Source organism: Bos indicus x Bos taurus, chromosome 16, assembly GCF_003369695.1.
Source record: "Bos indicus x Bos taurus breed Angus x Brahman F1 hybrid chromosome 16, Bos_hybrid_MaternalHap_v2.0, whole genome shotgun sequence".
Lineage (NCBI taxonomy): Eukaryota > Metazoa > Chordata > Mammalia > Artiodactyla > Bovidae > Bos > Bos indicus x Bos taurus.
The window spans coordinates 42,596,535-42,609,066 of NC_040091.1; the positions used below are offsets into that span (position 1 = coordinate 42,596,535).

General features: G+C 39.4%; 1 protein-coding gene across 10 annotated transcripts in view; it reads right to left on the minus strand.

Moving 5' to 3' along the window:
• KIF1B (kinesin family member 1B) overlaps window positions 1–12,532 on the minus strand; it is a 151,394-nt gene that overhangs the window by 72,068 nt on the left and 66,794 nt on the right. For all 10 annotated transcript variants that reach the window (XM_027564934.1, XM_027564939.1, XM_027564935.1 and 7 more), the window contains 7 exons: window positions 8,552–8,631; window positions 7,250–7,325; window positions 4,119–4,198; window positions 3,508–3,614; window positions 1,087–1,170; window positions 689–869; window positions 494–566 (listed from right to left, as the gene is read on the minus strand). In XM_027564934.1, coding sequence (XP_027420735.1) covers window positions 494–566; window positions 689–869; window positions 1,087–1,170; window positions 3,508–3,614; window positions 4,119–4,198; window positions 7,250–7,325; window positions 8,552–8,631 — 681 coding nt within the window. The remainder of the gene's footprint in view (window positions 1–493; window positions 567–688; window positions 870–1,086; window positions 1,171–3,507; window positions 3,615–4,118; window positions 4,199–7,249; window positions 7,326–8,551; window positions 8,632–12,532) is intronic.

Here is a 12,532-nt window from a genome sequence, read left to right on the forward strand (position 1 = left end):
ACACTTTTAGACACAGTTTAACTTACAAAAAAAAAAGTCCACCCAGCATAAGAACAATCCCCAAGTCAGCCCAAGAGCAAAGAATTAGTACTATCAGGTGATCAGAAACAAAACCAAGGCAAACACCCATCAAATTCAATATTCAGAGTAATTATTATTGACAGAGTCACCCCTGGTGCATATTTAAAAACCACTATCAAGAGGCCAAGGCTACAAGAAAAGCTCTCAGTATTTCCTCAAAAAGCACTTGGTTTTGATAGAAGATGTGACTTTAAGACATAGAGGCACAGAAGTAGTACCTTTAAGGACAGTATTTCAGGCTAAGGCTACCAGGAGATGGAAGGTCCTTCTCCATGAAGGACACGAGACAAGAGCGCATGGTGTCAGTGAGAGCGGGAGAAGCAACGGGCGAGTGCTCATATCTGGGACGGGGAAGGTGGGACATGAGAGCAAGCTGCCCTTTCCTAACGGAGGATGTAGGATGGGCTCCTACCAGTCTCTGCTGCTCCAAGAGAAGATCTGCTTCTTCCTTCTCCTTTTTGTATAGGATCTCCATTTCCTGTAGCCTACAAGGAAAAGAAGAGCAAGAAAGAAAAGAAACTGTAAAATCATGGAGCTGTTTCAGGAATCCTACTAAATGCTGAAAAGAAGTGCTAGTCATGTGGGCCACATTGCATCTGTACAGTACCTTTTTTCCATCTCCTGTTTCATATCAATTCCTTGTTTTTCCAGAAGCTCTCTCTGGGCAAACGTCCAGTCCACAGGCTCAGAGGGGGTCTCAGCAGAAGGAGTCTTTTCCCGCTCAGCCCGTGCTTGCTCCGGGTGGTTAAAACGGAACACGTGGTTTTTACCCATGATGATACGGTTTCCTAGCACAAAATATAAATAGGGTTAAGAAATCACTTTTTAAATGTACAGTATCTTGGTTAAGAGCCTCACCTTCCCTAAAGCAAAAAGCAGTTTCTGGAGTTTTACAAGAACATAAATCCTAATGCTATCACTTCGACCTGAGACAAAGATTTAAAAATAAAAAGTTTCTTGTGCAAGCCATGTGTTCTGAAGACTTCAAGCCTCTCCCAGTCTCACCTGAGCGCAGCTGAACAGGCTGGGTCACCCTCTTGCCATTTACGTAGGTTTCTGAACGTTCACAGGGCTCCAGAGTCACAATAACTAAGAGGAACGCAAACTAATGTTATCATCACAGACCATGGGAAGAAAACAATGGGAAGCAGCTGACGACTCAAGGTGACTAGCATAGATTTCTGCAACCAATCAAGTGGCTCAGTGTCTATATAACAGTTCACTTTAAGGCACCAGGACCAGGGCTGCGGCTCAGATAGAAACATACTTAAATTCACTTAAGAATTTGATAAACTTCAGAAGAAGACAGGAAATGTTAGTTTCAGTGATATCTGGACAGTTCAGTATATAAGAATGAAAACCATCAGAAATCTTAAGTATGAGATATAGGTAATAATCAGAAAATTATGATCAAGCTAATATTTTTTCTTTTTTTAAAAAAATATTTTATTTATTTGGCTGTGGTAGGGTCCTAGCTGCAGCATGTGAGATCTAGTTCTCTGATCAGGGGTGGAACCTGAGCTCCCACACTAGGAGCGTGGAGTCCCAGTCAGTGGACCATCAGTTGTTGCTGTTGTTGTTCAGCTGCTAAGTCCTGTCCAACTCTTTGTGACCCCATGAACTGCAGCATGCCAGGCTTCTCTGTCCAACACTATGTCCCTGAGTTTCCACAAACTCATATCCATTGAGTCAGTGATTCCATCCAACCATCTCATTCTCTGTTGCCCCCTTCTCTTCTCGCCCTCAATTTTTCCTAGCATCAGGGAAGAAATTTTCTCCCTATACCACCAGGGAAGTCTCCAAAGGTAATATTTTGATTCCTGTTGTTGTTGTTCAGTCATTAAGTCATATCTGACTCTTGCAAACCCACGGACTGCAGCCTGACAGGCTCCATAGGATTTCCTACGCAAGAATACTGCAGTGGGTTGCCATTTCCTTCTCCAAGGAATCTTTCTGACTCAGGGATCAAACTCATGTCTCCTGCATTGACAGGTAGGTTCTTTACTGCTGAGCCACCTGAGAAGCCCAGTATTTTAATTAGCAAGGAATAAATTATGTAGCAAATAGGAAAAGGAGTTATGTCAAGGCTGTATATTGTCACCCTGCTTATTTCACTTATATGCAGAGTACATCATGAGAAACGCTGGGCTGGAAGAAGCACAAGCTGGAATCAAGATTGCCGGGAGAAGTATCAATAACCTCAGATATGCAGATGACACCACTCTTACGGCAGAAAGTGAAGAGGAACTAAAAAGCCTCTTGTTGAAAGTCAAAGAGGAGAGTGAAAAAATTGGCTTAAAGCTCAACATTCAGAAAACTAAGATCATGGCATCCAGTCCCACCACTTCATGGCAAATAGATGGGGAAACAGTGAAAACAGTGGCTGACTTTATTTTTGGGGGCTCCAAAAATCACTGCAGATGGTGACTGCAGCCATGAAATTAAAAGATGCTTACTCCTTGAAAGGAAAGTTATGACCAACCTAGATAGCATATTCAAAAGAAGAGACACTACTTTGTCAACAAAGGTCCGTCTAGTCAAGGCTATGGTTTTTCCAGTGGTCATGTATGGATGTGAGAGTTGGACTGTGAAGGAAGCTGAGCGCTGAAGAATTGATGCTTTTGAACTGTGGTGTTGGAGAAGACTCTTGAGAGTCCCTTGGACTGCAAGGAGATCCAACCAGTCCATCCTAAAGGAGATCAGTCCTGGGTGTTCATTGGAAAGACTGATGCTGACACTGAAACTCCAATACTTTGGCCACTTCATGCAAAGAGTTGTCTCATTGGAAAAGACCCTGATGCTGGGAGGGACTGGGGGAAGGAGGAGAAGGGGACGACAGAGGATGAGATGGCTGGATGGCATCACGGACTCAACGGACATGAGCTTGAGTAAACTCTGGGAGTTGGTGATGGACAGGGAGGCTGGCGTGCTGCGATTCATGGGGTTGCAAAGAGTCGGACACGACTGAGCAACTGAACTGAACTGAAATTATATAGCACAAAAACACTATTAGCTTGTTGTTTCATTAATAATCTGGGCAAAAATCAAGATTGACTTTTTCTTCCCTTTTAGGTATAAATAAACTGCACTGGATTAAGACTAGAGGCCCTTCAAATCTCCCACTACCCAGGATATCTGTTCCCTTCTTACTTGTCTATTAAATAATTAAGATTCAAGACCAAGCCTAATTGCCTATGTCTTACTCAATTCTTAGCGGTAACAAAAGTGCTGCTTTTGTCCAGGCTTTTTTCATGTAAAGTAGCTATGTTCATGCCTGCATTCATAAACAGCCCAGGTCCCCTCATTTTCAAATATTAGATTGTATATAAAAGTATCACTGAAAGAGACAGGGGATACCAAATCTTGGGGATTTCTCATAATATAGAATGAAAAGGTTGTTGGAAAAGCTGAGCCGAGAACTCTCACCATCCCCGCTGTTGTTCCTCTCGCTCCGGAAGATACAATGCTCTTCTTTAATGTGAGCCCCACTCAGCACGATGTCCTGGCGCCGCTCAGCATCTGCTTGGCCAACCCTGAACACAAGGGAAAGTGTTTCCCAGGGAAATTCAGACACAGAAAGCACCACAAACAATGAGCCTCTTTCTCCCAAAGAATATTCTTTGGTACGTACAAAAAAGGTACTGCTTTTTTTTTTTTAATCAGAGGCTGTGAACTGCAAACTCTATTTTCATATATGATCAACCTCCCTGCATGAGAAAAAGATATGAAGAGGCACATACACCAAATAACTCAGAGACATCATAAAAAGATACCAGTAAACTAATACTTAAAAAATTCATATAAGATGTTAGGAGGATAAATTTTACATACAGTCTTCTAAAACTACACATGCTAATTGATTCAGCTGGTTAAAACACTGATTTGAAAAGAGTACAGAGGACAGTTTATAACTATTTCAGATGAGAAAAACAGCAAATTAATAAAAGAAATTTTTTACCAAACAACTTCCCTTTAGCTATGCAATCATCCTAAGAGAAAAGAAAGCACTGAGTGAGCAAAAGAACAAACAAATGTACCTTGTAATTCCATCTTTGATGTAATAAAGCAGGCACTCGGACATTAGAGGGTCCTCATTGAGGTTAACAAGATGTGGTGTCTGAAAAAGGTTAGAGATGATCAGAGTGGAACAAGCACCACTGAGAGGGCTGCAAGAGTGACAGGGGCGCAGAGGAGGCTGGATGGCTCCTTAGATTACCAGAGTGCCTAGAAGCAGGGCTTCTTTCATTCTTAGTTGCAATTCCATGATAAACAGAAAATAACTCTCTTCAGGCCTTCCCAAACCACACTAATGCATTCTATTTAAAAACATGAGCTCTGGGATAAAGAACAATATCCCATTCTTAATAAGGTCAAAGCATGGAGAGCACAATAGAAAAATCAGAACAGGCTGATTCTCTGGGGGGGAAAAAAACATAATTTTTTTCAACACTTGAAGAGCGTTCAAAATTCTTAAAGAGCAGCAGAATTTGCCACTCCTAATATTCCACTGACATACTAATTATTTTGAGTTGTTACACAATAGCACAGGCAGGGAGAGGCTTCCTCTGAATCCCCTTTCCTGCCTAAACACAAATTGTCCAAAAGGAACTTAGAAATCCCCTCCTGGAGTCTTAACAACCAGGAGAGAAAAGTAGAAGTTGACACCACACCCAACAAACTTTGTCATATCTACCATCTGCTCTTCAAAGGGCCCCTTCATCTTTTCCTAAAAGCCAATTACCCTCCCCTGACAGGCCTGCCTCCCTGTCTCTTTCCCTATTAAAATTGCATTTAAGCCAGAATTCTAAATCATCTTAGGGAGTTACTCATTTTTCCATGGGGTTCTCCCATGTATACACGAGGTACACATGTTTAAATAAATTTTCCCCCACCTCTGGTTAATCTGTCTTTTATTCTCATTCAAGAATTCAGAAGGGTAGAGGAAAAATTATTTTTCATCCCCTACAACTGCCAATAAGTATGTAATTTTTCATTTATATCATAAAAATGTTCCCACATCCCCTGTCATTTCCCTCTATAATTTTTATCAGTTCTTCCATGGTCCCAGTTATTGTCTTTAGTTTGTCAGTCTTTATCTTAAAGAAGAAATTAAAATTACTGATATTCAGTAACACATCTTATAAAATCCTCTTCATCTAACTCATGTTTCTAAAATCTTTTAAAAAACCAACCTTCTTTATCTTAAACAAGAATTAAAAATTACTGACATTCAATAACACATCTTATAAAATCCTCTTCATCTAACTCTTAATGTTTTTAAAATCTTTTAAAAACCAACCTTTTTTGGTGAAAATACCCCACTGGGATCCAAAAATAAGTCACATGGTCTTGGGGTCAAAATCTACTCAAGATACAGTGCCAGCAAATGCAGAAAAATGAAAGGAGAGTCAGATGAGCAGGTTAAGAAAAGGGAGTGCAAAAGATCATTTAAAAGAAATTTAGGAAAACCTTTACATCTTTCCAACTAAGATGTCTCTGTAGCTGGTTTGAGAAAGTTAAAACCCTCTTGGGCAGCATTCTTTAAAACCTAGCATAGCACTGGCCTAAGGAAACCAGAACCTCAAGAACAGGTTTTCATTTTTTTTCTTGCCTGAAGAGTACTTTCTCCTAGTTCTTTTGAGATATGAATGACAGTCTGCATATATTTAGGTTGTACAATTTGATTGTAAAAGGTGTCAATTTGATACATATATGGGTAAGGATTACCAATCGAGTTAATACATCAGGAACAGGTTCTAAAACTGAATTTGGATGTGGTTAGGGGTATCCCTTTCTTTCCTGAAGAAGTCTAGAAAATTAAAGCAAGTAAGAAAAAGCCCTGGAAACAGATATCTCAGTTTGAAATTCTGTGCTGTTTATAACACAGTACTTATTCAAGTTATTTAAGTTGTTACAAAAATTTTCCTCACTGTTCTTAACACTAAAAGATGTTAAAAAATAACTTCAGATATATGCAAAGGCACAATCTAAATTTTATTAAGCCTATAACTGCTAAACACTCTAAAATCACAAATAATGTATCTGAATAAAATAGTGTCTTACTGAAGGAAAAATTATTAAATTATGAAAATCACTGACCTTTGGCAATATAAACATATAAAATACTGTTACTATTGTTCCAGGTGTATAGCACATATCTAAAATGTCTTTAAATCAATCTTCTTCGATGAAAATAATACAGCAGAAATTATTAAAAAGAAAAAAAAAAGAAAAACCTAACCAAATATATCCTAACAAAAACCACAGGAGTATCTCATATCAAATAAAACAAAAGTACCAACTGAAAACTCTATACCCTGTTCTATGCTAACCTAGAGAGACCACCATCAGACCCTCGCATGAAGAAGTATACAGTAGCCAATCTGAAGTCATTTGAAATGAAAGACCATTTGTTATTAGTATAATTTTATGCTTTGTACATCAGTATATGTTCTATTATTAATAGATAAATAAGCACACAAAATAACCATTTCATAATAGCTTCCCAGTGTCTATTAATAACTAAGAAGCAACTTAGTAAAAAAAAAAAAACTTGTTTTTCTAATTAGCTAAAAGGTATCTACTACTTAACAACTATGACTACCTAAGTAAGTAGGAGGGTAACTACTGAAGTTTAAAAAAAAAAATGAGAAAGGAGCAGAGGAAGCTAGAAGGATAGCACAGAAACTGCTTTACTCAGGACAATGGCTATCACACAAAGTGTAGAAGCAAACTGAAGTGGTATTTTTCTACACAAACCTGAACAGCTGAAATTGCTTCCAAAGAGTTATAATTCAGGGTTGCTGGTACCTGTGGGGAAATCTACATAGAAAGAGTAGCTAAACTGAGGCAAGATGTGCTAGGTTAGGCTAGGAATTTACGAGAAAGCAACCATTAAGATGAGTAAATACACTGAATAATGACCAAAAGTTACAGATTTACTGCCTTGGATTTTATTTCTATAAACAGTAAACATTTCTGAAAGCATTTTAGAAACAGGTTGGCCTTGCAGTGTAAGATGAAATAAAAAATATCAGAAATTAAGCCATGTCTCAAGGTTTAAAAGAAAAGGAAGAAGAGCCAGCCCTGAAAGACATGAAGTGCCTCGAGGACCGAGACAAACAAAAAGTGTCTCAGTCTGGTTCACTTTCACAACACTGTTTCCTACCTTTTTAGGAGAGAAAACCCCAAGGGTTCCTCCGTCTTCCCGAATGGCAACTCCCATCTCAGCCAACAAGGCTTCTCTAGAAAGAGCAACAAGCACATCAGAATCACAGTACCAAAATGATAAGTATATCAATCTAACATGAATTGGAAGGTAAAGCAAGCAAAGCAAAAACAATTATCTATGTTTAAAGTCAGTAACACAAATGTGAAAGAATCTACTTATCCCTTCATCAAATAGAAATTATCTTTAAGAGAAAATAGTACATTCAAAATAAATTATGTTCCTATCTTATGTAAAGCTGTATCTACCCAAATAGGAACTTTGTCACATCTGACTCTGGAAGCAGAAAATGATTCATAATAATATGTCTATTAATATTTTAAAAAGGAAGAAAGGAATACACCCTGAAGGCAATACATGCCATTCAAGGAACAATTTCTTAAAAATCAACAAAAGCAGAAAGTAGCTCTGATACGGGGAGTACCATCTATAAATGTGGTTTTCTCAAATGTCATGTTCCCATGCCTACCATTACATTGATTTAACAATTTTAGCTTAAAATCTCTACAATAAAGAAGAAAATTCTGTTTCATACATTCACTTTATCAACACATTAGTGCTCACTTCTACCTCATCTTCCAGGAAGCAAGAAGAAACTAATATTAACTAAAATGTATATATTTTTAACAACTACTTTACTCTTATTATATTTTGGCCATGCCACACAGCATGTGGGTTATTATTTCCCTGACCAGGGACTGAATCCATGCTCTCTGCATTGGAAGCCCAGAGTCTTAACCTCTGGACCACCAGGGAAGTCCCTAAAATATCTATCTATTCCAACAGCAAAAAGTATTATTTGAGGTCATGTTCATTCTTAGGGTAGAAAATCAGGTTAAGATAAAATACAGATTTTGGCAACTGAAACTACTTAACCTCTTACCAAAGAGGTTTTAGGAAACATCACTCTGAAAGACAATAATCAGAACAGGTTTTTTCCTCTGGGCCTTTATCAAAGGCAATCTTTTTGCAAATTAAGAACTCATTCCTCAATATCTTCCGTTTTTATATGGCTCCCTAGCAACATGTAGTAGGTAACTAAGAACAAGACTGCCTAGAGAACAAATATCTGAATTTCACTTGAGTGTGAATCTGGCCAGAAGTCTCACACAGGTTTTGTTTGTTGGTTCTGTATTTAGGGAGGAAAGGTTGTTTTTAACTTCTATTTTATCTTTTCTTACTATAAACGTAATCCAAATTCCCCAGATATTTTAGAAACATTCCAGAGTTTAACTTCCTGACCTCTCCATCCTGATGGCCTCTGTTTTACGCAGCTTCTCTTCCCAGGTTTCATTCAACTCAGCAATGATCTTCTCTGATTCCTAAGGAGGAAGTCCATAGTTACAGTGTCAAAGAGTCTTGTAAGCTAACTTTCTGTGCCTAGGAAGGACGGCAAGAAGCAGATGATGCCCTCAGAGGATCTGAGGCAGAATCTAATATGATGAGGGTTTTTTTTTTTTTCCTTTCTTAATATGTAAAGAAAGAAATCAGCCCCTGATATATTAACTCCCTTTAAGTTCTAATAAAAATACCTTTACAGTGCAAGAAAGAGAAAGAGAGGATGTATGTGCATGTGTATGTGTATGTGTGTATGTGTGTGTGTGTGTGTAGAAGAAAAGGTAATACTACATCTTCAAATGCAAAAGCACTTTCTAACAGCTATATCTATAAAAGAATAAAGAGCTCTAAGGTATTCATTCGGAGAAGGCAATGGCAACCCACTCCAGTACTCTTGCCTGGAAAATTCCATGGATGAAGAAGCCTGGTAGGCTGCAGTCCATGGGGTCGCTAAGAGTCGGGAACGACTGAGCGACTTCACTTTCACTTTTCACTTTCATGCATTGGAGAAGGAAATGGCAACCCACTCTAGTATTCTTGCCTGGAGAATCCCAGGGACAGAGGAGGCTAGTGGGCTGCCATCTATGGGGTCGCACACAGTAGGACACAACTGCAGCAACTTAGCAGCAGCAACAGCAGCAAGGTATTCATTGCTTTTTGTTTCACTATAATTTCACCACAACACTGAAGGGGTTTAGAATATGCTTCACTAAAATATGATATCTTGACACATTGAGTATTTTAAGCCCAGTGATTTAAGAAATGGTACAAGCAGGAAGGAATCTCTGACCTCCTGAAGCTAGTCGTAAGACCCTCATGAGATGTAACCTTCCTACCCCTGGAGGAATGCAGCATCCTTATTTCTAGAAGATGAAGGAATACTAAGAAGAATCTGAACAGACAAATCTTAATAAGTCTCCCAGGTTGCTACAGACATTGTTTTATTGTGCTTTGCTTTACTGCACTTCACATGTGAGGCGTTTTTTACCAATTGAAAGTCTGCGGCAACCCTGCATGTAGCAATTCTATTGGTGCCATTTTTCCAACAGCATCTGCTCACTTCATGTCTATCACATTTTGATAATTCTTGCAATATTCCAAACATTTTCACTGTTACTACATTTGTTATGTGACAGGCGATCAGTAATCTTTGATGTCACTACTCCAATTTGCTGAAGGTTCAGATGACAACATTTGTTAGCAATAAAGTATTTTTCAATTAAGGTATGCACATAGTTTTTTTAGACATAAAGCTACAGCACACTTAGCAGACTACAGTATAGTGTGAAGTTAACTTTTATATGCACTGGGAAACCAAAAACTTCATGGGACTCACTTTATTGTGCTATTTGTTTTACTGCTGAGCTCTGGAAGTAAACCAGCAATCTCTCTGCAGTGCCAATACTCTTAGCTCACCTCCTCCTTGTTCTATCACACTTTTCCATCACTTTTCACACTTCACCAAGTGTCTATGTTTAGTCACTCAGTCATGTCCAACCCTTTGCAAACCCATGGACCATACAGCCTGCCAGGCTCCTCTGTCCATGCAATTCTCCAGGCAAGAATACTGGACTGGGTTGCCATTCCCTTCTCCAGGGGGATCTTCCCGACGCAGGGAACAAACCCAGGTCTCTTTCATTGCAGGCAGATTCTTTACTGTCTGAGTGACCAGGGAAGCCCTAGAATAAAAATGCTCACGTTTAACACTTCTTTGGGTCTTCCTTATGGAGTCTTCCATGTCACACAGTTGGTGCTGTTTAGTCACCAAGTCATGTCTGACTCTTTTGTGACCTCATGGACAGTATCTCACCAGGGTCCTCTGTCCGTGGGATTTCCCAGGCAAGAATACTGGAGTAGGTTGCCATTTCCTTCTCCAGGGGATGTTCCCAACCCAGGGATCAAACCTGCATCTCCTGCATTTGGCAGGAGGATTCTTTACCATTGAGCTACGTCATGTAAACAAATACTAAATAAATTCGTAGGCTTTTCACTTGTTAATCTGCCTTTTGTTACAGAAGCCCCAGCCAAGGACCTAGAAGGGTAAAAAGAAAGATATTTTTCCTCCCCTTCAACACAATACCCCCTTGAACACAGCCCAATTCCCAACATAGAAAGGCTTCATATTAATCTCATCTGAAGGCATGTAGCCACTAGTGAGACAATCTTCCATCTCCAGCTGAGTGTTTATTATGTGCCAGAAACATAAGGACTAAAACATATTTCCTGTTTTCAAGGAGCTTACTGTATACTAGGGAGAGAAAGAAGTAATCATCATTCATTCATTCAGTAATCATATATAACCTCATTACATGCCAAGCCCTGTTCTAGGTAACTAAAGATGTAGCAGGGAACAAAATTTCTACCTCTCATGAGACTTATATTCCAGAAGAGAGACTGAGAAAATCAATCCATTTTAATCAGTAAGTCGAGTTTACAGAATCCCAGACTGTGATAAGAGCTTTGTAGAAAAATAAAGCAAAGAAAAGAGAGAATGTAGGGGGAGAAAGCAATCTGCAGTGGGGCTGTCAGAACTGGGCTCATTGACAAGGTTCTACACGAGCAGACAAAAGGAAGAGAACGGGTGTGTGAGGGAATAGGTGGGAAATGTCTAGCATTTTCCAGGAACAACAGCAAAGCTAGAGCAGCAAGTTGCAGGACTGTTATGGGAATGGTAGGAGAACAGCAGGCAGTGTGCTCAGTGTTGGAACTGAAGTGCTCACAGGTCTGCCGGAAGGTGGATGAGTCAAGGCTGAGTGATACTCATACTGTGAATGAAGGACAAGCAGGAACTGTTCAGGCCAAAAAAAAAAAAAATGGAGGAAGAAGGGATACCAAAAAGGGAGATGAACACATGCAAAAAGCAGGAGAAAATGATAGTCATGGATACAAAATTAGAAACTCAGATGATGATGATAACGATGACAAGATAACAATAATGGTAGTGATTCAGGATGAGAAGTCTTCATAGTTCAAAAAATATTTCAAATTCATTTAACAGGCTATTTTATGAAGCCTCTGTGATCCCCCAACATAACTATTAATAATTGTTGCTCAATCACTCCGTTATGTCTGACTCTTTGCAACCCCATGCACTGCAGCATGCCAGGCTTCCCTGTCCTTCACCATCTCTCGGAGCTTGCTCAAACTCACGTCCATTGAGTCGGTGATGCCTTCCAACCATCTTATCCTCTGTCATCCCCTTCTCCTCCTGCCTTCAATCTTTCCCAGCATCAGGGTCTTTTCCAGGGGGTCGGCTCTTCATATCAGGTGGTTAAAGTGCTGGAGCTTCAACTTCAGTATCAGCCCTTTAAATAAATATTCAGGGTTGATTTCCTTTAGCATTGACTGGTTTGATCTCCTTGCAGTCCAAGGGACTCTTCTCCAACAACACAGTTTAAAAACATCAATTCTTCAGCACTCAGCCTTCTTTATGGCCCAACTCTCACATCCATACATGATTACTGGAAAAACCATAGCTTTGACTATAAGAACCTTGGTCGGCAAAGTAATGTTTCTGCTTTTTAATATGCTGTTTAGGTTCATCATAGCTTTTCTTCCAAGAAGCATGCGTCTTTTAATTTCATGGCAGCGGTCATCATCTGCACTGATTTTGGAACCCAAGAAAATAATCTCTCTCACTGTTTCCACTGTTTTCCCATCTATTTGTCATGAAGTGATGGAACTGGATGCCATGATCTTAAGGTTGTCTGAATGTTGAGTTTTAAGCCAGCTTTTTCACCCTCCTCTTTCACCTTCATAAAGCAGATGAAGTTCCTTCTTAGCTTCTGCCATAAAGGTGGTGTCATCTGCATAATTGAGGTTATTGATATTTCTCCCAGCGATCTTGATTCCAGCTTGTGCTTCCTCCAGCCCAGCATTTCACAT